This window comes from Gambusia affinis, linkage group LG08 (genome assembly GCF_019740435.1).
Source record: "Gambusia affinis linkage group LG08, SWU_Gaff_1.0, whole genome shotgun sequence".
Taxonomy (NCBI): domain Eukaryota; kingdom Metazoa; phylum Chordata; class Actinopteri; order Cyprinodontiformes; family Poeciliidae; genus Gambusia; species Gambusia affinis.
Window position 1 is genome coordinate 18085925 of NC_057875.1, and position 25559 is coordinate 18111483.

At 39.2% G+C, this 25559-nt stretch overlaps 2 protein-coding genes across 10 annotated transcripts in view; both read right to left on the minus strand.

Annotated features, from left to right (window-relative positions):
- Positions 1-513: 513 nt before the first annotated feature.
- On the minus strand, positions 514-3478 carry rep15 (RAB15 effector protein). Of its 2 annotated transcripts, none has more exons than XM_044125588.1 (2): positions 3197-3478; positions 514-3105 (listed from the first exon to the last, which is right to left on the minus strand). In XM_044125588.1, the coding sequence occupies exons 1-2, from the start codon at positions 3476-3478 to the stop codon at positions 2560-2562; spliced, it is 828 nt and encodes a 275-aa protein (XP_043981523.1). In that variant the 3' UTR covers positions 514-2559. The 2 variants fall into 2 exon arrangements, with proteins under 2 accessions (XP_043981523.1, XP_043981522.1); XM_044125587.1 differs by having other exon boundaries at positions 514-3108.
- Positions 3479-3514: 36 nt separating this feature from the next.
- Positions 3515-25559, minus strand: part of ppfibp2b (PPFIA binding protein 2b) — a 70588-nt gene continuing 48543 nt past the window's right edge. The window contains exons 7-28 of one of the 8 annotated variants that reach the window (XM_044125581.1): positions 24787-24879; positions 23025-23117; positions 21070-21181; positions 19472-19533; positions 19305-19380; positions 19143-19225; positions 18981-19048; positions 18832-18897; positions 18692-18752; positions 17490-17537; positions 16368-16530; positions 14014-14149; positions 13816-13935; positions 12858-13008; positions 12420-12531; positions 12244-12332; positions 12006-12128; positions 11352-11477; positions 11080-11268; positions 9798-9992; positions 7312-7377; positions 3515-3726 (exon numbers count right to left, since the gene is read on the minus strand). In XM_044125581.1, coding sequence (XP_043981516.1) covers positions 3571-3726; positions 7312-7377; positions 9798-9992; positions 11080-11268; positions 11352-11477; positions 12006-12128; positions 12244-12332; positions 12420-12531; positions 12858-13008; positions 13816-13935; positions 14014-14149; positions 16368-16530; positions 17490-17537; positions 18692-18752; positions 18832-18897; positions 18981-19048; positions 19143-19225; positions 19305-19380; positions 19472-19533; positions 21070-21181; positions 23025-23117; positions 24787-24879 — 2388 coding nt within the window. In that variant the 3' untranslated portion in view covers positions 3515-3570. Of the gene's footprint in view, positions 3727-3768; positions 5409-7311; positions 7378-9102; positions 9993-11079; positions 11269-11351; positions 11478-12005; positions 12129-12243; positions 12333-12419; positions 12532-12857; positions 13009-13815; positions 13936-14013; positions 14150-16367; positions 16531-17489; positions 17538-18691; positions 18753-18831; positions 18898-18980; positions 19049-19142; positions 19226-19304; positions 19381-19471; positions 19534-21069; positions 21182-23024; positions 23118-24786; positions 24880-25559 lie in introns of those variants that run through there. The other 7 variants (XM_044125583.1, XM_044125579.1, XM_044125578.1 and 4 more) reach the window with 7 other exon arrangements.

The following is a 25559-nucleotide window of genomic DNA, read 5'->3' on the forward strand; positions in this document are numbered from 1 at the left end:
CAGACCCCTTTCTACTACTTAAATTAAGTGATGTTGGATGGCAACTTTGTCACAAAATGCCAACTTTAAAAATGAATTAAGTGATTATTGGTTACTGTGGACTAGGTTCAGTTTTACAATATGGAGTCTGGACTTAGACTGGATATATTGCATTTGAAATAAATTCCAAACTGATTAGGTCATGTGTACATTTGTTTTAACCACTACATTAAAGTAAAATGTAGATAATTTTAAGTACATACTTTAATCTCTTACACAAGGTCAATTTATTCAGTTCTTACTCAGACCTACCTTACTCTAAATTTTACTTCAATTTAATTTAAAATGCCAGAGAAAGTTCCTAATATTTTCAAACTGACACACTGATTTCAAACGTCCCCATATGCATTAAGAAAACAAAGATATTATCATATTGTAAACCATGTGTATTTGAGGAGAATTTGGTAATTCCCCTCACACACTAAATTATCTTTTTTTTTTTCCTTTCAGTTTTCCACACAGCCCCTTCACAAAACTAAAAGGCTTTATAATTAAATATTTTCTTCCACCTTTTCGTGGAATCACTTCCTTGTGTTTCATTTCCTCCTAATATGTTGGCTCTATAACATCAAATATGCTTCACATTCACACAAACTGCTAGTGCAGCCTTCAGCTGGACCTGTTGCAGTCTAAACTATTTAAAACAAGAGCCTCTTTCATATTAGGATTAAACTTTATTTAGCACTTGTGCATACAAAAGCAGTCATTGTACATTAATTGGGCTTGTGCTGCAGTGTTATGCTGCGGTCTTACTATGCATTGTTGAAATAATACACATTTCCTGGACAACCAATGCAATTGCCTTAATGTATTCCACTTTACAAAGCCTGTTATGGTCGTAGGTGCGTCAATGTACTCCTGAAGTATCCCATGTAAACTGAGAACATTGTTGCTGTTGGTCACACAGTAGCGCAATAAAACATGGAAACTAAACAGAATATATTTTGTGTAACACCAGGTAGTTCAGTGGAAGAGTCAGTCCACCGTATAAAGAGGCGACGGTCCTGGACACGCTATGCCAGGTTCGACGTCCTCCCATATCTCTCTGCCCTTCTTCCCGTCAAGCTACTGATGAATAAATGCTACAAGTGACAGAAATCTTTTTCTGAAGAAACACTTTGTGACCAACTTATCAGCAAATCATATATTGCAAGACTAAGGACAAATTGTAACTTAAAATAAAACCAAAAGCCATGTTAAATCATCTCTTATAAAAGCGTCTTGTGAGACAGACTGTAATTTTATCTGCAGCTGGTAAACGTATTAAAGTTACGAAGCCGCTTCCTGTAACCTGTCTTTCCATACTGCAGTAGGGCATTCTTGACTGCATATGGTTTTCAGTTGCTTTTTATTTTAAATATATTAACAAAAACAGACTTTTTACATATTTGAAAAGAGTTATGTTTTACTAGAACAATTTCGGGACAAATGTAAGGAGTACCTTCATTTGTAATGGGTAAACTAGATAGTCGTAATAAAACTAAAGAGCACAATGTGTTGTGCACAATGATAAGTTTGAGTTTTCTGCTAGTTTATGCAGCCAACATCAGATATTTTGTTATGTTTTTATTTTGAGCCTAAACTGTAAATGAGTAGAGACTATAAAAACTCAAATTCGTGTCAGTTTGGCAGTCATAACCTCCTTTTGTTATCATTTCCTCCACTCTAAACCGCTTTATACGCTGAATATTTGTAAATCCATGGACTCATAAAATATTTACTGAGTTAACTGAGAATTAGCATCATGTTTGTCCTATACCCCATTGACTGAGGGGTTTTAATTCACACATGGGATTTAGTTTAGTTTATTTTTATTTAGCTCTGAATTACAACAAATGTCATCTCAAGAAACTTTACAAGACGAGGTCAAGTTTATATAAAGTTATGTAGGTTTAAATTCAATATAAATCCATCCAATGTATTCCAGAATAATCCAGTCACATTCAGATTCATCTACAGTCCAATATGGCCTAAATCGTAGAACAGAAGTTCAAATAAATAGTTTATTACTGTAGCTATTATGACTTTATACTCATAGCAGCCATATCTGATGTCATGGTCGGGAAGGACCCAGAAAAATTTGAAGTTGGAAATCAATTTGTCGCTCTTGCGTGTTTCCCTGAATTTGAGAATTAATGGAATGCACCATAGAGTGCATTTCCAAACTGAATCAGGAAAACCAATATGGCGTAATTTGCAGTGTCTTTGTTTTAGACTAAGTCAGCTGTTATTAGGATTACAAGGTGTTAGCTGTTGATTTACATGTATTTTATCCATTTAACTAGTAAATAACATGCTCACTTCTTCTTGACCAATTTTAAAACCCACTTCTACTCGTTTGCAGCCAACAGCTATGGATGTGATCTAATGCAGCATTTTACCTCACGATTCCATCACAAATTATCTATTTTATAGTGTATATTTAACCTATGACATGAACCTTCTCAGTGGCCATCTACTTTTATTGGCCGACAAACTTCCTACATTAGTCATAGCAGTATATGTTAGTACCTCAAATCTTCAGCTAAATTTAATCATTAGTGTGAGCGCTTCATCTGTTTTCTTTGTGAAAATGGCCTGGATCATTCCTAAGGGTGTATGGAAATACCTCGAAGCTGTAAAGAAGTTCTCAAGTAGAGCTCTGTCTATTTTGTCACATTTTCCAACAGCTGCCGCAAAGTTGTTGCTCAGGACACCGTAGATATTTTCCCTGTCGTCCTTTTTCCCAAAGAACAAGAAGAGGGCGTAGCAGTCCATGCCAATGGAAGTGCAAAACTCCACCATGCGCTCGTACACGTTCTTGTTCCTGGACTCCATCCTGGCAATCTGGATGGACTCGCTGACGGGTTTTCTGGTGGTTGCTCTTTCTTCAGCTTCCTCTCTTTCAGGCAGGTGAAGGACCTGCACTGCGATCTGTATTTTAGGGTTCTTGGTGGGTTTCTCCAGGATGGCCCAAACCCAGTCAGCTCCCAGGAGAATGCGCTGCTCGGGTGTCATGGCTGTGCAGTTGAAGGTGTCGGTGAAGTCCAGGTTAACGCTTTGAGTGATGTAAGTCATCAGAAAGACCTGCTGGAGAAGGACACGTTCAATACCTGCATTCAACAAAAGTGCACTTCCTGAGATTTTGACCAAGTATCTACGTGATCTGTGCTTCCACCTGAGTTAATGCCAGAGGACTCGGCTGTAACTTTCCCTCTGGATCTTTGAAGAGAAGGTACTCCTGGGTTCTGGTTGATGCAAAAGAGATGCAGTTGCTAATAAGACGTGTGAAATCATTGGGGTCGATTGCAGATGGCGTTGTCAGCTTGGCGAAGATGCCTGTCCTTGGCGACGTGCTGCTGACCAAGGAGGGTTCTTGGGACGAGAAAAGTTTTAGGAAGGAGAGGAAACTTGAGTTCTTCTTATTGTTAGAAGTTGTGCTGCTAATTTTCTGGCCCATGTTCGAAGCTCAGATGACGACAGAAGATCAGAGGCTGGTCTCTCTGATACACTGAAAGAAGGAATTTGTTTAAACTACAAGTAGTTACCCCTTTATTTGTTCTTATGAAAGAAAGACTTATATGCTGAACACCAAATATTTGCTATCATTTGATCTGCCCGTGAAATATCTTTACTCACCAGGATGGGTCTTGAATTTCCTGCAGTATGGATTGCTGTGCCTGTTTTTGAGTCCTGTCTGCTGCCCTGCTGAGATAGACAACGTCTATATGTGTGTCAGCTTGTGTGCTGTTTAATGCAAAGCTCAGGCGCAGGGATGATCTTAGGTGCTCAAGTTTTAGACGAATACAGACGATTCATGGGAGGAAGAGTTGAAACTCTGGCAGCTTGGGTGTGGTGTTTGCAGCTTGGCGAGTCAACAAAAGATTCTTGTTACAAGTTAACTGCCATCGGCATTAGAAGGTTTTGATCAGCAAACAAAATGCTTAGCAGTCCCATTTAAAGGAAACACAACTGAATACATTTAGGTCGGAACACCAGTTTTCCTCTAAATGCAGGTGAGCTGAGACTCTCCCATTTCTAAGCATAGAGGAATTCTTATTTGCTGAGGTTGTCTATAACTTTTCTGCCATTTTTGGCTTTTTTTTCTTAGTACTTCACCCTCAATAAGATCTTAATCGTTAAAAGGTGGCCTATATCAATAGTTCTGTAACATTCACATGGACTCATACTAACTCGATTCCTTTGGTTTTCAGCTCTTCTCTGGACCTTTGAGCTTCAGATTGACTGAATTTATGCGGCTGCAATTGAGCTCAAATCGTTACCCCTCCACTGCTGTGCCCTGATTTTTATCCATGGTTCTAGGATAAGGCAATAGCTACAAACAGCACATCACCTTATCTTCAATTCCCGTTTGTTTTTTCACAGAAGCACAAAGGCAGAAGAGTTTGCACAGATCCACAAATGATAGACAACGGAATGGTAAAATTTTGTCTAGTTCAATGACTCAAGATCATCTGCAACCTTCAGGTCAAAATATGGAGTAAACATCTTGGAAGCATGTGTCCATCCTGTTTTGTATCAAAGGTTTGGGCTGATGGTGGTGTGGGGATCATTTCTTTGCACACTTTCAGGCCCTTTGCACCAATTAAACGTTGTTTAAACACAAGTATTGTCTTCCCCTTTAGTGTAGCTGTCCTCAGGGATATTTTATGAGTCTGCTGCCACCAGATTTAATCCAACAGAGGCATTTTAGGGATGTGGCTAATTAAAGCACTTATGAAGGGCGTTCCACTTTGTTGCAGCAAGTTGCATCAAGCTGTAACTGGTGAATACGGAGCAACGTCTTAAGATAAACTCCTCATTTGCAGATGGTGCTAAAATGTTCAGAAAAGTCTGTTTGTGGTCATTAGAACAAAAGCAAGATGTATAGTCGAATTTCAATAAATTGATGTTTATTTTGGGCAGTTTTAGGCTTTGAGTCTTTGTTTTAATTGAAATCTGCTTTTTGTCTTCATGATCTATCTTAATTTCAACAGATTACTCTTTAATGTACACATCACAGTGGTCAGTATAAATAACACAATATATACATATTAATAACGACTGCATTGCATAGTCAAAATCGGAAAGGAGTTAAAAATCTTTTAAATGTCTGTGAGAAGCCATGACTCTTCACTGTCATCCAAAGTGTTTGAGTCAGCTTGTGTTTCCAGTTCCTCTGTGTCCACAGAAGGACTGCAGGTGTTGCGTGAGGTAGCAGTGGTTACAGGAAGTGAGTGGGACTGGCTCCACGCCGCAGTGTTAGGCCCACGGGGGCTGAGCTGGCTGCAGGTCTAGTAAGCCGATGGCGCCGGAGCAGCCGTCCCTCACACCAGCGCTGTTTGTGAACGCCTCAGCTCCTTCCGCAGCTCGTCCTGGCTCAGCAGGTACTGCAGGCAAAGCATCATGGGTGTGTGGGAATGTGTCAGAGAGGTTGAGCTTAGCGTTTGCACTGCGAACTGAGTTGGGATCGGTTTATGGTTACAAACGTGCACTGCTCAAATGAGAAGGAGAGGTCTTTTTTTCTGTTTTTCTTTAACGCTAGTTCATTTATTTGACAAAATATTTGTAAAGAGAAAGATTTGAAGGAGGAAACCTGATGAATGGTTTAATCAGGTTGGAGTTTAATATATGAATATTTATTATACTGTTCAAAAGTTTTGAAGTTTGTCTTTTTTTTTTTTTTCTTTGATTGTAAGCCAAGACTTTCTTGTAATATTTTGTAATCTTGCTCAATGATTCTCCAGGCTTTTCACTATTTTCTAAGCAACATGTTTTCTGCAAGGTAAAACACTGAATTGAGGAACTAGTGATATTTTAACAAAGAAGGCAACATAGCATTACTTTTAATTGGATATTTTTGATCTCTTTTTGTTACCAGTGGACTGATGGTCAGAATTTGTTCTTCTTGCTTTAGTTGAATCTTTAAAAAAATCAAATAAATAAAACTCAAAGACAACACTTTACCAGAAATAACACAGGGTGTTTGGACTATGGAGGTAATTTTCAAATGATTATTAGCTGAAAACTTGTAATTAGTTGTTCCCAAACTTTTCATAACAAATGCTACGGCAGGACTCAAAAAATATTTTTCAATTAAAATAAAATCATATTGCCTTTTTCGCAATCAGGCTCTAGAGACATTTCACTGAGACTGCAAAAGAAGCAACTACCATCTTTGGACATGTTCATGGTTCCTCACCGATGTGCATTTCTCTTTCCATTTTGTAAAAAAAAAAAGCCAATTGTCGTCTTTTTCAGGTTGCAAGTCAGAAAATCAGTGGAATTTGCCACTTGTTGGGGTAAGTTAACAAGTTAAGTGCAATGCTAGTACAATGACTAGCACTGTTTACATTCAAATTGTACAGCTGTCCCAATGTTCACTTATCTTGGCATTTGTGTTGGTGTTTAAAAACACTTTTATTTGGGTTTCGGTATGAACAAAGGAAGCACATTTTGACTGTTTTCAAACTGGATGAAACAAAACTCGTCTCCTCCCATCACCGTCACATTAAGCATTTGGCATGATATGGTGAGTTAATATTCATCAGTACAAACCGAGTGTCTGGATAGAACCGCATGAGATTAAGTAATATTATTAGATGAATTTTGCAACATTTGCACTGCATTTACATAAATTTTATAGAAGTGGAGTACATGTTCAGTACCTAAACAAAACATTTCAACATGTAACTCTCAAAATATTGTGAATGTGTATAAAATAAATCTGTGACTCTCCTTCCTCTGGAGATCACATTATCTGTTCTGTTCTATTTTCTGAATAGTTTCTTTCTTAAAGGCACAACCGGTTAACAAGCAGTAAAACGTGTCCAAAATCCAAAGAAAAACTGGAGAATTGTTGATCAAGATCACTTAAGATCTAATAAATTTGAACAGATCCCAAATCAGTTACACAAACAAAATTATTTTAGCAATGTTTTTTTGTTGTGGTGATTGCTCAAATTTTCAAGATATCAAGGTTTCATTAAGGCTGATCTAAAACAACATGTTGATGATCCAAACAGAACCAGAGCAAAAAAACCACAGGTGACTGTTGGCAGCTAACGAAAAGTACCACCTTGGTGTCCAGACTTGTAGAAATAGTGCTACAGTCTTATTTCCACACAGATATCCAGTGTTTTATTGTCATCCTGCTGATCTTTTTTTTTTTTTTTTTTTCAAATAATCAGCAGAAGTTTCCATCTAAAAGATTTGAGCTTCTGTTACTGCAGACAATAAGCAGCGAGCTGCAGAAGTCATTAACCAGCAGCTTGTGTGTGTGTTGGGCCTTACTGTGAGGTTGTTGATGCTTTCAGACAAAGCTTCTATTTGTAAAATGGTGCTCTCTGCTCTCACCATCTGCAACACACACACACACACACACGCACACCTGTAACAAGTCACTATTGTAGACATGCATGGCTTCCAATAAAAAAAACTTGATTGTAATGCAGTTCCAGACAGAAGTGTATGTCCTTTTGTCATTGACATATATATCGCATGCGTTTAGAATTTTTAACTATACGGTTAAACTCCTGTTTACTCTGTGTGCTGATGATACAAACATGTCCGGTGATTTTTAATAAAACAGATTCAGTGCCTTCGTTGCAGATTTTCTCAAATTCCCACAGCAGAGTCAAGTAATTCATATCAGCTCAAATCTGTCCATAAATGCCCGCCAATATTTGAATTAGAAATCCATTTGAGAGTTGCACCTCGACCACCTGCTTTTTGTAGCCGTCAAAAAGCTTTCAGTACATTTATGTCTGGATACTTAAATGCTTTTTGTGGTAGAATTGTTGAGGTTTATTCGCATCGCTTGGTTTCATGAGTCCAAAGTGTAGCAATCTATCTGATTAGACATTAATTTGAATAATTTATGTTCTTCTCCATTTTTCCACCCACTTTGTACAAAACAGACCATCCTGATACTACCACCATACAGTCATACTGTTGTAGTGTTTTAAAACCCAAAATTGCTCCTTGCTGAAGTGGTTAAATGCTCAGCATTCACTGTTTGACCATAAAAGGTTTTCTCCAAAAACATTTTTCATAACCCAAATGGTTTAGCTGCAAATTTTTTGAGCTTGAAAGCGTAGAGTTTAGCTCAAGGTTGTTGTTTTTTTAGGTCAGCACATTCCCTAAAAAAGGGAATGTGCATTGGTGCTTGCTTTACTAAGCGCCAATGTCACTAGTCACTGACAAAGTCTCAAGCCAGTTCATCTCAGGCTCGAGTCTTTGTGGTTCTTGAGAATCCTCACCAATTTCCTATTTGTCTCGTTCCAGTGATTCTTTGGATCAGATGATTAGAATTTTGGCTCAGTTGAGTTTTCCACATGGATCACAAAATTCTTCCAAAACCGATTGTGTAAATGATAAGCCAAAGTGTCATTAAAGTCCTGGAAATACAAAAGCTTATTGATAATTATGAACAATACATAAAAGCCAGATCAATGCCTGGATACGAAACAATTTCAATGTGCACTGCCATTTCTGAAAGAAACCTCGCTGATGACGGCAGACAACGTGCCTCTGATGTGCTCGGCTTTGACCTTCTCAAAACTCAAGTCTTGTGCATGTCATTCTAGTGTTTACAAATCACCAGAGAGATCCCGTTGTGCATTATCAGGCTCACGTGGAACGAATTGTTCAATACAACCTTAGAAACCCTAAATGAACGGCATTCATGCCGATGAGTGCATGTAAGCTTTTGGCTGAAACTGCATGTGCAATCTAAAACGGAGGTAAAAATCCTACTTTGCTGACTAGAATCAGGATTTTTGTACCTGCAGCCATGCAGGTATTCTGAGCCATGCTCATGCACCTCCATGTCACCTTTAGCAGGTGTGCCATGGTGTTCAGGGTTCTGACTGGTTAGTGGAGGCTGAAGCCACGATGGCCACTGCGACGATGAGGATGATAAAGATGAAAGCCGGTTAGTGGTTGATGCAGATTACTGAAGCATGCTGCCACAGTAAGTTTGCCTTTTTCTTCATTTGATGGTGAAAATATATAACGCAATGTAATTCATGAAGAAATACAACGCATGCTATAAAAACGAGATACCAGTGTAGAAAGAAGAAGCAAATTTTACACAAGATTTATTTTACTTGATTTTTATAAATCTTGACATTTACAATTTTATCTCAGCAAAATTTCTTTGCTATAAAAATACTATTACACTCACTTATGAAAATAATGGTATAAAAATCAACAAGGTATCAAACAAAATATGCTGTAGTATCATTAGTCATGTAGTGACATAAATATTAAATAAAATCCCTCCATATATGTCATGCAAATATTGCACAAGTTCCTCTCAGACTGATCAAAAAAAAAAAAAAATCATGCAGGGACCGAGTTCTATAAAAAAACATCTACTGGTGGCACATGACAGCCTCAAAGAGTTCGGTAAGGTTGTTCATGTGTGTTGCATGAATTTTTGGAGTTGATGCAACAGGAGTCCAGAGAAAGGCCTTGCTCTCTTGCGATGGGAGGGGGTTAGGTTATTAGGCAAATGTCTGAGGTTGAGTTAGTGAGGCTTTTTGTGAATCAGATGTTTATCAGAGCGTTTCCAGGTTTCTGGAAGTGTGAGGCACAGAGTCAAAGGTGATGGATGGAGTCTAAGGGAGCAGGGAGAGGTCGGGCTGCAGTCAAAGGAAGCAAAGCAGCAGCTGTAGGGAATATCTGATTGGATGATGGACAACTCGAGGGTGTCCATGGCGTTATCACCGGGGTTATCATGGTGATGAGTCAGCTTTGCTCTCCTTGTGCCCCACCTGGTCCCGGGCGGGTTCTCGGTCCAGAATGGGACTCAGACCTCTAAAGCCGGCGTATGGACACATCTGCACCCCGTTGGCCACAGACTGTCCTGACTCGGGTGACGAAGCCTCTATGGGACAGACGTAGTCTGTGGACTCGTCCTGCCGTCTCCTCCTCAGGTTTGTCAAGTGAGAAAAGCCCAACTTCTTTGGCTGTAGAAAGGAGAGAAACATTTAGCCTTCAAGTTAAATTCCTTTAATTTGAGTGCGTTTAGGACAAAATTTATTGGGATATAACTTTCTAACAAAGCACTGGTCCAACAATTAAGTGTACATCTGCTTGCTACAACTTTTACTATTAGAAGACCTCTTGATCTTCTATGAGAGTCCAGATCAGTGAAAATGAATCTTTAACCATTTCTTCCTTTGACAAATTCCTAGATCGTTCAGAGTCCTTAAGTCTAACTGTCCACTCCAACAAGATTTTAAAAAGTAGTCCATTGGAAACCCAGGGCTCATTATCTAGACTGGATTCAGTCTAGATAATTTCTACACACATATGTTATCGGTGTAACTCTTTAAATTACTGATAACAGATTTGGGCTAATTTATTTCTTTGTAGTCATTTCCTTATGAAAACCTACATACATTATGCCTACTCTGACTGGTGTGCCAAGGAGGAGAAAATTCATATCTATAGCTCAATGAAGTAAGAAGTTGTGGATCCCTAATTTATTTAAATAAGTTTGGTTAAAAATATATATATATATTATTTTATTTGCCAGTAATCTGCAATCTAAGCTACTGCAGACAGAAACCCTGTAGCATAAAATGCAACTACTTGGACTAGGGGAGACAAAAGATACATTCTCCCTCTAACAAATCTATTCTGGGGCGATTTCAGCTCTGGTTTATTTAACATACAGGCTTGTATTTAATATGGCTTTAGCATGGAGCTTTAAAATTGGCCAACTGTTTAAGACCTTAAATGATTCAACTGCAAGTTTTCTAGTAGGTTATTATTGCATTTTCATTGAAGTACTGAAGGACTTGGAGCTGAGGCTGCAGCATCTTAGAGCTTTTAGAAAAAAAAGCAGAGGATCCTGCATTCATGCCACACTTGCAGGATTAAACTGAGAAGAGCTTGGAGATTAAACTGAGCTGACATACCGACGTCTCACCACAGATTAAGGTGTTTTTCTTCATGCACAAAAACGGAGACGGGTTACCTGTGTGTGTTTGCTTGTATATGGGGTTTTTTTTTTTGATTTTCAAAAAGAGTATTTTCTCATTTTCTTACCTTGACTTTAGCTGTGATGCTGAGTGGGGAATATCCTGCTGCTTCAATGTACTCCCTCTTCTCCTGCTGAGCCTGTACTCCCACCAGGTTATTGAAATTGGTGTTTAAGTGGCGCCTCAGCAGTGTTTTTTGAGGAGAGATGTTCAACAGCATGGCCATTGTGTCGGAGTTAAACCGAGGTTCCAACATCTATTGGAGGATTAAAAAAAAAAGAAGTAAGATGCTTTCTTTCTTTATTTTCTGTTTGATCTCCAGTAACGACGGATGCTCACTATTAGCCCTCCGTGTACGCCGCTGCCCCTCAGGTTGGGAGCGTATTCTGCCAGGTCCACAGATCTCAGCCACTCCATGACCCGGTGGTTGGACCACTGCACCACTTCGCTGGGGCTGAACTCATTCTGAGAGACAGAGGAACAAGAATGAAACAGCTCAGGTTGGAATGAAAGTTTGTGTTTGATTTGTTTTTTTGTTTTTTTTTAATGCCATAATAAAAACACATAAGTTAAAGCCTGATTTGCCAGACATTTGAGTGTCTCTTAACTATCACTTTAATAGAGGATGTCATGATATCCTTATATGTTTACCAACAGAGTGGAGCAAACATGCTGATCTGATTCAAACACACATTGAACGTTGTGCTGTAGGTCTGCTGTGCCAAAGCTAAAGCCAAATTATCACTATTAAGATAAACAAATCTCAATAGCGCATTATAAAAGTTGCCACTTATGTGTCCATGAGATTTGTTATGCAAGCCAAGTACATGTGTGCAGTACATGGAGGATTTTGATTTTTACACATTATAGTTCGGAAAAAGCACAGAGACATTTATCTAATCTCAGAAATATATACATATATATTTTTACATAAGGACACTAATTAAACTTCACAATCTTGAAAGACGTTTTGCGCACATGGGAATCAAATACCTCATTCCCAGGTCTGCGTTTAAGGCAGTTAGGGTTAAATTTGTTGACATGAAGAACATGAATGGCACACTTGATGCTGAGATGATGCAGCTGGCTGGTGACTTTGAGAAACAACAGATCATTCTAAGATGGAAAAGAAGAAAACAGAGCAGGTTGTTCATCCCGTAAAAGCAAATAAAATGTTCCTCGTGCTGCTTTATGTTGGCGAAACCCTCAGCTGCAAATAAAAAAAACTCACCACAGTGAGGTACTGCAGCATCTGTCCATCCACTCTCCCATCATTAAACTGATCTTTGTACTGAGGGAGGCCGATGTCGTCAAGCCAACCTGGAACAAAAAGGAAAGTGGATTTATAAAGGAAACTCTTCAGGAAACAACTTAACGCAACAAAGTATTTTGGAATTGATTACATACGAGTGACCCAAACATAATCGAGCTCTGCAGATTTTTCTGGCTGTTTGCTACAGATGCTCTTTAAGGACAGCTGGAGCTTCTTCCTGTGGAGTGGATTCTTCATCGCTAGCTCCTGCAGACAAAATGGAAAGAGTTCAATAAAAATAAAAACCATGTCGGCTGAGAGCCAAAGAGGAGTCAAGCTGATTTATGATGCTCATGAAACAAACAGGCAGCTTTTGTAATTAAGAGCAGTAAAATTCACATTGATCAAGATGCAACTAAAAAGCTGGCTGAAAAGCAGAGACAGGCGTGATTAAATATCAAACGGACTGACGGAGGCAACGATCAGACAAGACGAGCTGAAAATTACACGGATACACCTGCAGACATTTCAGATTGTTAGTGCCCCAGATAACATTCATACGAATCAAATAAGAATATTTGTGCGTGACTTACCTTCTCTAGGTCGTGTGGGGTGGCCGCCAGCAGAGTGTGACCACTGGTGACCCACTGGTGAGCGAGAAGGCCATACTGACCAAGTCCGATGTCCTCGAGCCAGTCGCAAACCTGCTCCGTGCTCCACTTAGAAAATGGCAACTTGAGGTCTCTGGTAGAAAGACACATCACAGTTCAAAAGTTTTCAAATGAGATAATGGTTTTAGTAATGCTTGCACACAACAGGAACAGTCTGCCTCAAGTGAAACTTTCTGAGTCGGAGCCATAAAGAGCTCAAGAGTTCCAACACTTGAGCAATCCACCATCCCTCTCTATTTCTCTGGAACAAATTTCCAGAAAACTGTGAAACAGCTGAAACACTGACTTCCTTTAAATCTCAACTAGAAACCCACTTGTTTAGAGTTGTATTTGAAACGTGATCAATTACAAAATCTTTGACGGAATCTGACTTAATGCCGTGTTTTGATTGTTGATTCTATGTTGCATTGTGTTTTTGTGTTTGATTGGATGTAAAGCACTTTGAAATGCCTTGCTGCTGAAATGTGCTATGTAAATAAAATTTGATTGATTTGATTGATTATGACCATTATTTCCCCAAGCATGGATCCATGAAGCAACCCCTGAGTTCAAACTGCCTGATAACCGTTACTTCCTGCTCCGCTCATTGTGTCTAACGTAGATGCACCAGCTGCTTGCAAACAGAATCGTTTATATATCCGTCACTCCTTTCCAATTGCACTAAATGATGTCCAAATAAGTTAACTGTTTGTGGAGGCCCAAACGTTTTGACCGTGAATGTGATTCAACCGTTCATGAATGTGAAACTAAAGTTATCTTCTGCTGGTGAAACAGAGCAACGTTTTCACTTCATAGAAGTTAGATTCTATGCCACAACTTTGTTTAGTGTGCGTTCAGTTTAGATTTTGGTTGACTTTATTATAAAATAGATATGCTGTACCGTGCTTTCCCTGAACGGGCCAGTATCGGACCAGCTGTAGCTCGGAAGCCTCCCCTCTTGAAGTCTCCCATCTCTGGATCGTGAACCTGAACTGGGCTGCCCGACTGACTGCGACGAATTCTGGACACAAACGAAAATGATACATTTGTCCTTTTCTATGCCCACTTGTTATGTGTTCTGTACAGCTTTGCTACTTACCTTCCCCAGAATTTCTTAATGCCTCTGTGACTCTTCCTTTTCTCAGGTGAGACAGGTGACTGTTGTCCTGAGTCCATTCCAGAGGACAGCGGGGACTGGTCTGAGAGAATATACTCTTCCAGTTTCCCTGCGTGGTCTGACAGGCATAAAAAGCACAAGATCACAATCAATGCAGAGTTTTATTTTGTTTTCCTTGATTTGGTATGGGCCAAAAACCGCCAGCTTGGGTTGAAAGACAAGAGCAACCTGTAACGAAATTCAAGCTCGAATTAAAGTCCATTTTCTACTCTTCGAAAACTGGCACATTAAATACATAAACCCCCAAAACAACGTTGAGACGGCTGCCAGATGAGATTTCAGGGAATTGTGAACTGACAACGAAGATGGAAAGAATCACAATGAGATGCAAAATGACCATGCAAACAGAAGTCAGCAACCACCAACGAAGCATGATGGGAAACAATACCTGAAAAATAATCATAGTTGAAGGATGAAACTTCAAAGATGAACACAACAACATAGATATGCAAGAAGTTACAAAGTGCCAGAAAGGATGCAACTGAACCAACTCAAAAACATAGACGCAGCAAAAAAACCTGCTGCTTAAAAAAAAAAAAAAATCACCATGTTTTGTGCAGAAATAGTTTTCTGACTGTAAAAATAACTCATTCCAAGCAGGACGCTTTGAGCACTTTTAGTTATTTCCCTGATGAGATGCAGTACCCACCAACATCATAGAGGTCATGTTTCCCTGGAGATCCTGAGACATTGGCGGTTAGTGCAGTGAGAAAAAAGCAGGAAGAACAAAGCAAAGGCCAGCATTAGTCACACCTACTTGATCTTCAAAGTAAATGCTGTTTACATTCTCCTTTTTTACAGTTAAGGACATGCAGATTTGTGAAGCTCTGGTTTTTACATTTTTAAACTCAAGTTAAAGCTGTTACCTCCAGTGGTAAAAGTATCTGATATTTCAGTTTCGCTTTTTATTTCTAGACTTACTTCTTCACATTAATATCTTGCTCTGAACTACAGAGCAGACTGTAACAAAAAAAAGGAAGTCAGTTCATGTCAAATTTGTTCACTTTGGTATCCCTTTTTCAAGCTGATCTGCCCACATCCTCTAAGTCTGCACTCTTCGTCCTCTAGTAGCCCTTTGATTCGCCTCCTACTTCAAGCTCTGGCTCCATAACAACATAAACAGTGTGGTGGCCATGAGCTTATACGGCGAACTTAAAGTTTTAGCAAATGCTGATGTCAGAGAAGGAGCCGGGGTTTATCATCATCGGTCCTCTCGAGTCAGGAGGGAATCCTACTAATCCTAGCTTTAGAGCTGCTTGATCCTCAGTGAAAACCTTTTCCCGGTCTGACTCTGCTCACTTTGGAGGCTTTTACTGTGACAGCAAAAATCCTGTTTTCTCCTGGAGCTAAGTGCCGTTTTTGTTTCCCTGACTTCAGTGCAGGGAACAACAGTGAGGACATACAGTACCTAAAGCTGGTGCGCTGGCACTCCTGCACCGAACTGTTGTCAGAACAAAAAGACCAATCCGTTAGCAAGATGACAGGAGAAGGGGGGGAAAAAAATGAAAAAGAGCACAAACATGAAGCAGTTGAAGCAGAGTAGGGCAAAAAGAGTTATTGGGAGATTATAATTAGGTTTTTATATAAAACAGTTGCTTAAATCAACCCAGCAAACATGAGTTATGAGTGCTCGGTGTGTTATGGAACCCTCTTTTCCTAACTATTTATCCTGCATTAGCAAAGCCAATTGGGCACCCAATAGGTTTTAGCTTTTCCTCAAATGGGAATTTTTTTTTTTTTAAATTGCACAACCAAGACCTCTGTGACTCATATGAGCTCCACTTCATAACCTAAGTTGACCTGAATCTGTGAAGTTGACAAGTGGCCATTACAAAACAGAAGGACCATTCCATCTGGGAGCCCTTAGTCAACCCTTTTTGTCCATCGTCATAAAGTAATACTGTTTAGAACAAACAAAAACGTCCCCACTTGCATTATCCAGGGTATTTATACCAAATAAACAATGTCACTTTGTCATGACACAAAAAATAGCAGCAGTAATACACAATTTCTCCTCCCTTCCTGTCAATTTATTGACAGTAGGGTTATGGCACTTTTTAAAATTTGTATAGGCCCGTTAGCATGGATTTATGTGGTCTGCCAGGGCTGTAGCTCTCCTTGTGGTAGACAAAAAAGCATGACAATTTAATGAAATAAAATGTTTCACTTAACGATAGAACATAGAACGTGCTAGTCCACAGATTTGCTTGTTTTAAAATTAAGATGACCATAAATCCATTCATATCATCAGGTGAAAACATACCATAAATACTCACCCAGGGTGTAGTCTTTGCTGTGGTTGTGGGCAGGGGAGAGCTGGACAGGAGATAAATACTCTGTGTCTCTGCCTCTGGTGCTGTTTAGCTCATCCTTGGGTTCTTTCTTTTTACTCAGTTTTCCTGGCAGAGTTTGGTACTTGCTCGGCTCCATTTGTGGACTCTGTCGAGTAGAAAAGCATACAATTTAAAATTTCTAAGCCCTGGTTTGCGATCATTTCAAATCATTCACCGTTATCTAACAACCATATGTATATGTGTATATATAATTCGTTGTGCCCATGATTCACAAAAACGTGTGGCGTTTCTCCTTTTAAACACAATCAATCCCCATGAACACAATTGCTATTTCAAGTATCTCCAGCTCTGATATTCTCTTCAAAAGCCTGTTTTATCCACTGAATTGTGTTTTGAGTCCATCTTTCTTAAGGCGAGATGACCTTCCACTCCATTGCATAACATCATGTCCTCTGGAGGTTGAATGTCTGACGATGCAAGAATCTGAGCAGGCATCAAAATCAGTGGGGGGCTCTGAAGGAACAACCGGAGAAAGGCCAACAGACAGAAACAGCTCGGAGGCAGCGATGATGCCAAGCACTGCAGACAGCCTCTTCAGGTAGGTCTTGGCCCTTTTGTTTAACTCTACGTGTTTGTGAAAAATGTTTTTCTCCTGGATGTCATGCATAGGGAGCATTTGCTTCTTTCATTGAAGTACAGAAATAAAAAATAAAATCAGGTTGCAGTTCATTAGAGATCAAAAGGCCAAAGTGCAGCTGAAGTGTCATGTCACAATGTTTTGGTGCAAGTTAAGTTTAGAACTGGCGACACACTTGGTTTATATAGGTTTATTTTTTCTTTGCTATTATTAATTGAAAATCAATTGTAGCCATATATTTATATATGAATTGAAAGAACAGATTTTATTTCTTGCACTGAGTTTGGTTCATACAATTATGTGCAACGGTTTTGTGGCATCCCTAATTTCTTTACATCCCATAGAAAAGCAGCTAAAGCAAAAGGAAAACCTCTATTAATTGTGGATAATTATTTAGCTGTCCAAAAAGCGGCGATCTATGAAGCTTGTAGTGCGAGGAGGCATGTGGACATGCAGCGAATCAGTACCTCTGCCCCTACGCCTGATTCAGTTTCAGCTGGCTGGATCACTCCAGCCTGAAAGTAACAGAAAGAGAGGAGGAAAGAAAACATGCAAACACGGAATTAGCAGGTTAGTAATCCCAGGGATTAAAAGAGTGTGGATCAAGTTGGGACCTCTTTAAAAAAGATTAAGACTTCACAGTAAAGAGGAAAAATCAACAAGAATGTGGATGATCTTTATAGAAACACATACTGTCTTTCAAGGCTCTGTGAAGAATCTACTGAAATACTCAGTCAAACTATTTTGGGAAAGCATGAAACCTCACAGGGAGGTCCTGCTGGTCCCCTATCGGGATGACAGCACATTGGTGTTTTGTTGCAGAATGGCGGGTTTATAGTAGCAGGCAGCTTATGTAGGACATGCAACCTGTTCAAAACAACATACATTGTTCATCAGGGAATTTGAAGCAGGACTGGTCACACTGGGCTTTACCTAAAACTCCTACTTCATTGTAGAAACGCTGTGATGGCAGTAGTCTAAGTAAGTTGTTAAAATTCTTAAACCATTGCTGCCAAATGCATTAAATCCAGCAGCTGCTGTTACTGTAGACAGAAGAAACTCAACAACAATCTACACTTTCAGCACCGTTAAACTTTCTTGCTTACATGTGCACTTCTTTCACAGAGCAACATGCTCAGAAAACGCTGCTTATATAGTGCTGATAAGCTGGTGAAATTACTGGTGGTCTTCCACTGAAGTTGAAAGAAGGTTGGTGGTTTCTGCATCATTAGTTTCAACATTTTGGCAGAAGAACAAACTGTCAGCTTCAGCCTTACTGTTTTGGGTCTGTTGAAAAGTGATGGTGGAGGCACTGAAACCTCCATGTATTCAGGCATATAGTAAGGAACAAGCATTGTGGTAGATTGAAAGCAGTTGGGAAATCCCATCCATCAGTTGCCAAGATAACTGTAAAGGGGCATCATTTTTATAAATATAAATGCAGAGATGACATTTTCTAAAACTTTCACCATCCAGCTACATTTGGAGACCTTTGATATTGGTCTTAATCCAGTGTAAAGGGGCCCTTAGGAAGAGCGGAAGTAGTGTACTTCTAGGTGAGATATTAAAAAAGAATGATAGGAGCGATTATAGAGAGCTGGATGTGGTTAATAGATTAGTTGCAGAGTTTTAACTAGTTGCAGATACTGATTAGTATCAGATAAGAGACCTTTTGAAAACATCCACTTTGCAACTCTTCGAGACTGCTGGAGAGTAATCTGTGTCGATGCCTAGAAAATAAATCAGGATATGTTTTAGAAAGCTTTTAAACTTTTGCAAGTCAAAGTGACAAACTGCAGCAGAGCTTACAATGATCCATTTAAGAAACTTGCATCACCAGTAGTCACCAACGAAGTGTCTATAGAGTTCTGGAAACTGAAAGACATTGCAAATGGAGTTAGTTACGGTGACAAAAATCTAGTTGGAATGTTTCCTCTGAACATATCAAGCAGTTTTACCTTGAATCAAGTTCTCTCTGAAAGGGAGATGAACACAGCATGAGTGGAGAAGATCCTCTTGATGACATCTGTGCAAAAATAATAAAACATTCATGACTTTAGACATCTAACTTCAAACCCACTGTTGAGACTTTCTTCATATTTTCCAGGTAATGAGCTTACCTCTGATCTGATGACATCAGAATGAGCTTTGTGTGTGATAGCTTTTAACTTCAAGCTGCCACTGAGCTCCTCTTCACTACTTCCTGTTGGTTAACATCAGGAGTTGTTAATGTTACGCTGTGGGTTGTTTATAACCAAAATCCCCACACAAACATGGCTTACCATGTGTAAGTGACATAATTTCCCTCATTTTTCTATATTGACCAAGCAGGATAGTCAGCTCCTCTATACGACGATCCTGTTATCACCAAATTCAAACAACATGGAGTTTTTTGTTTAAATCAAAGAAATACAACCATGATACCATCAGTATAAAAAAATGTACTCACCTTTTCATCATTTGAGGCCAACAAAGACTCCATCCCCACCTTCAGCCTCTGGTATTCTTGGTCTAACAGAGTGAAAAGGAGACACTTTGAATGGGATCTTGGACAGCTCTCATGTAAGTCTGTTCACGCTGTCTGATGGGTGCCTGGAGCCGAGTTGGAGACAGATGTGACAGCCATGCTAACGCGAATAAACAAGCAAAGCAAACGCAGGGTGACAGCACAAGTGGCCACACACCGTCACCTGGAACAAACACTGCAGTTTGATGACAGAGTAAAGACGAATGAGGTCAACACAAAAACCGGCCTGTATTCACTGTCCATAAGCATCCTTTAAATTACTGACGCATATCTTAAGGAAAACTGAGAAGGTCAACTAAACAGTTTGGTTTGGACATTTAACTACCACTAATTTAGAGCTTAATTACACAAAATATCTGACAAAGTATCTGATAAATATCTATAGTTCCTCAACTGTGCCATGCTGAAAAGGGTTTTAATAACTGGGGGTTTGTATAATTTTTGGTGGAACAACTGCTTCATTGCATTCCTGCTCGTTTAAACTAAATCTGACATAAACAGATGCATTTTGAAATAAGCTGGTAACTGGAATGGGACAAATTTCAGATTGACTAGCCCGGTGGAAATAAAAATATATACATTTTTACAGTTACTGATCCCACCATACCTAGGCACTAATAACTTTAAAAATAAATCAAAATAGATTGAAATGTTTTCTTACACATCCGTGCCATGTTTTGTGTAATGTATTCTTCTTATTATTTTTTAACTTTCTCAAGCTGTCCCCCTGCCATTAAAATTTCAGTAAATTCTTTGTTCAAGATATCCTGATATTAAACAAAATGTTGGCAGAATCAGAGGAAAAACGACAAAAGTAATATTTAAATGACTATATTGACTCTCTAGAGTTTTGTGTCTGAGAAGAAGTGCTGTGGAATATGATATCTGATTTTAAACTAGTTTTTTTATTAAGATGACGACCGTAAGACAATGACTTCCTCTTATTTAATTAGCTAGATATTGAACTTAACGCAGTGCAAATTTTGCATTTCTGTTTTCTTATTTTTTTTTTTTTTACCAACTGCATAGATTAAATTGAACCTTATATTTTCAACTAGCAGACATTACTTTTTACAGTGCGCTGATTTAAAAGGATGCAGGACGTTTTTGTGCTTTTTAAATGTTTCGACACACAATCTTTTCTGGTCTGGTCTCGAATCAAACAGGTCTCCAGAGGCCAGATCAATAAATTACCAATTACTTCCACTTTTTTTTTTTTCTAATTTGCTGAAATGCAAATCTTAATTGCAGAACGTTTGGTTGGAAACCAGATCCACGAGAACATCAAGCTCACCATGCCTTACATTTGCTAATCAGCTGCTTGATATACACCTCCTCTACAGCAGAGGGCAGCAGAGAGTCAAGAACAGATAAAGTACTTGTCAGAGGAGAAAGGGACACGTTGATTATGTGTTAAGAGTGATCAGAACTGACAGTCTTGCATTTCGCTGGCTGCCTCTCACATCAGCGCTGACTGATGTGAGTCTGTGAGGGTGAGTCAGGTTGTCAGCCGTGCGTACCTCTCTCTGCGTTGTTGTTGGCGGTGCCGCCTCTGGCCAGCAGCTGGGTCTGCAAGCACTCGATCTCTGTGTCTTTAGAGAGCAAAAGCTGCTGCAGCTCTGAGATTTCTGCCTGTGAACAGAAGCAAAGTAGATAACTGTGAGCTGGCTTTGAGGTGACCAGTGTAGCTGCAGTCTTGGCTAACCCATTGGCAGATATCTCAGTGAGTCAAGGAAATCTCCCATAAATTTTGCTAAAGCCATGTGAAGTATATTACTGTTCAGCTTCCTATAAACTTTATTTTCAAATAGAGTTTAAAAAAATAAAAAATGTAAGAAGGTGCCGATGCTCCCTCCCTAAAAACTCTGGGGCCAGGAGGTCTGATTTTCATAGTGATTTTTAAATGGAGAGAATGTGTGAACAATGTATATATTTTTAGGTCTTAATTATGTCAAGGCACAGTGACTCAGCCATTCAAATAAATTCATGTTTTTTTTTTCATCTGAACCGTTCAGTTCAGCTTCTGGCTTCACAATTAGGCTAAAAGATGAACATCCACCTAAATCGCAAAGCTTTTGCACACAATAGGATTTTTTCTTCGGGGATTTTGTCTCATCTCATCAAACTTCCATTTTCCACCTATTTTTTATTTTGTTTTCAACTTGACAATTATGTCATACTTGAGTTGGTCTGTCACACAAAATCCCCAAAAAATATATTGAAGTTTGTTGTGGTAACAGGACAAACAGTATGCAAACAGTATGTTTGCATACTGAATTGCAAACATACGTATGCAATTCAGTATGTTTGCACTGAATTGCATACGTGGTGCAATAAATCACAAAATTGTAATGTAGCAGCAGTAGAGCCCCGGCTGAAGGTTATCCGAGGGCCCCATCTGGCTACGTCTTTGAAAACCTACTGTACATGACCTGAAATAGTTTGGAAGCGGAACCGAAAGCAAGGAATTTTATCCTTCTTGCTTCCACTGGGAGACGACTCCAATTGAAACTCTACCAGCTAAATAAATATCAATTTCACAACAAAATTAACCTTTTCTTGCATCTTTGGAGCTAAACGAAATGAGAATCTAGATGTTATTTACATAAAACAAGTGCATTCCTGAACGAATTGATCAGCGATGATAAGCAGTTTAACAGGAAGCGCTCATTGTTGAGCCGCAAAAAACAGGAGTCAAAAAACAAGTTGATGCACAGACTTTTGTGGTTATTCTGGCGTGCTATGAAAGTTAGCTTAATGCCTCTTAAAGCTGCTTTTCAAAAGAAGCATTGATGCTACGGTACAGATGTAGAATGAAGGAGGAAGCGGCCAAAACCACAGAATAATTCAAAGGGCGCACAGGTTCCACAGCTACTAGCTCATAGTTTATGTTATGTGCATGATGTTTCACTTTTATTTTGGTGTAGATAAAGGTGAATAAAATATAGTTTGAAAACAAGTAAAAGGATTCTACCAGAAAATGAAATTCAATGACAGCCATTTGGAATCAAGGCTGCTCCTTTACTAGACGTAACAGAAATAAAACCTCCAGGCAGACACAGCTGACGCATTCATAGTAGCCTTATATGGACACAATCCATGCAAACTTGCATATAAAAAAAGTGAGGGCAGGAAAATTCATCTTCAGGAGTCTGCTTCTGGACACAATAGCACATAGACATGCTAACCTCAACTTTAATAAAACTAAAAGTAAATACATAAGAGTATTGACAAACATTAAGTTACCACACGGCGGGGGAACAACTGAGTTCATTGGCGAAAAGAAAGGCTGTAAACCCAAAATAGCACAATTTGGACGACACATGGCCGAGAGGAACGCTGAGAGCAAAGAGGGAGCGCATTGTTGGGGGCGACCTCAAAAAGAAGAGGAAGGCGGCACGTTGAGATAAAAAAAAAATAAATAAATAAAATCATAAAAGTGATGGAAGCGAAGAGCAGAAAGAAGAGGAGGCACCTGTGCGCTGCGCCAGCGCTCCTCCCAGTGCTGCTTCTCCAGCTGTGTGTGCTCCACAGTCAGCTTGAGGCTGGACAGCTGGGTCATGAGCGACTGGTAACACACATGGAGAGAGTAAGAGATGGAGAGCTAGAGAGGGGACGGCAGGAAGAGAGTAATCACGAGTGAGGGAGGGGGAAAAAAGTGAAGAGAGCAAGCCACAGAGAGGAGTTAATTGAGGAGGAGAAGAGAGGACGAGAGAGTGAAAGAAGAGGAAGGAGAGGAGGAAAGGAGCACTGTGAGCACAGAGAAGCAACAGCAGTTTGACCTTTAGATTAATCAGTAAGAAGCAATGTGTTAAGAGATTTTTGTTGTAGTTTTTAACTTTGCTGCTCAGCAGGAAAAAACATCCACAACTTATCTCAAGCGGCAAAATAGTTTTAAAAATATGGAATACATTCAAAAATTGGAACGTTCCAATTTGAAACAAATGTATTAGCCTCCTAATTTAATTGCGAGCCGACAGGGCTACAATGGCACATGCGGTGGTCCCACAAGTGAATCGACCTTCTTACAGGCATTTATTAAACATCTAAGAGAGTCAGTGCATACAGTGAGTTAGGGTGAAACATTACAAACAATTAGCAGTTTTATTAAAGTTCATTTTGCATTGGAATGTGGCTGGGCGGTTGATTCAAAGTTTCACATTTCCCACCTTAAAAGTTACAGAATTTCCAGACACAAATCTTCAGAGCTCTTATTTTCAAACCATTTTCAATGTTTGAATCAATTTGTTGTTTTTACAAAAACTTCCAGGCTTTAAATGTGGAAGATGGATTTGGATGGATAAATAGATCGGGATTAATTAATTCCAATTTTAAGCAGCTTTAATATCTGCATATCCCACATATTGAGCCACAACTTGATGTGACAATCTGGCTTTATTTGAATCAGATGTGCTTCAAAAATGGGATTCCTCTCAAACTTCATCAAGCCTTGTTAATCTAGGATGTGACATCATACCACCGCTTTATGTCTTGCAGTATTCATAAACAGGCCAGCTCTTTCTGAAGCAAATCATGTAAGGACCCATTACTAGTCTGCAAAATCAAACTATTTCTTCTGAACCAGAATATATAATCAATTGACTAAATGTGCATAAATTCATCTAAAATTTAAGTGGTAGCATGTTTTAGGATACTTTAGAAAAATCGACTATTTCAGATTAAATCTACTCAACTACGTCTTTTAATGGCCATAAAGGAATGGTTATTAGTTGGCATTAATAGTAAAGTATGTAAAACATTGATTGTACCTTATCTTTTTCTGGTTAGCTAAAGTCCAAGCATAAAATTGCCCTCGTTTAAAATGATATACTTAATATTCAGATCTAATTAAACATTAAAGGAAAAAATAAAATAAAATATATATATAAAATAAATGTAAAAGCACAATCTACCACATATGCTTATACGCTTATACTCTAGTTTATTAGTGAAGACAAGAAACGTCTAGTCTCTGCTGTTTGTGTTTTTGGAAATGTACCATCTCCTTCAACTACTCCTGCAGTTTACGTCAACCTATATTAGCCTCCTTTGTGATAAATGATAAAGATCTGATATAATGAAACAATATAAGCCCCACAGCTGATTTTCCCTTCTGAATCACACTGGCACTAACACAAAGAGAACATCTGTTTCTTCTTCTGCACATGTCCGTGGTAAAACACACCACATGTGACATGTGCATTCACGTGTGAGCAGAGCGAATCAACTCTGTGTACCTTGGTGGCCCTGAGTTTCCTCTCATACTGGCTCTTTTCTCCCTCCAGCTCCTGCACTTTGCTTGTCAGCTGCTTGACTTCTTGAAGCAAATCCTGCAGACAAACCAAACACATTACTATTTTTAGAAGGTTAAACGATAGATTTATCAACTTGTCCAAGTTTTTCTTCTTTCCACCCCCCTCTCCCAAGGTTTCAGAATGGGCCGTATGCATGCTAACACATGAATGGGACTGGAGTCATCAGGCTCATGTGCAGTTATATAAAAGGTTTCCAGGGCTGTACAGTGCTCTGGTTAATATGGGGAAACATGATCCTCCTGAAACAGACACCACAACGTGCAGTTATCAGCAGCCAGGGAAAGAATAAACCCAAAAAACACGACTGGAAGGCGTCCAGGTTGCACATCTGCCCGCTGACCATTATCACTGTATGAGGGAAACTTTGTAAAGCCATAATTATTATTACATGACCCATCCACCTGGTCAGAGTAGGAGGAAGCAGACATAAACTTTGTTAGTAACCAGAGCAATAATCATCATGCAAACAAACCACATCCGATCCAACAAAAACATAACACTGACCCAAAAACACTGATTTGAAGAGATTTATGAAAGAAAACTCATTTTAGGTGAAAATGTCTTCCAAATGTTCCAGTTATTTAAGGAGCAAGAGCAGAGAGAGATTGCTGAGGCTCTACCATTAATCAGAGTTGCAGCAACCTTTGCACTTATTGGCAGTCATAATGTGTAAAGTGGGATAAAATGAATGTATC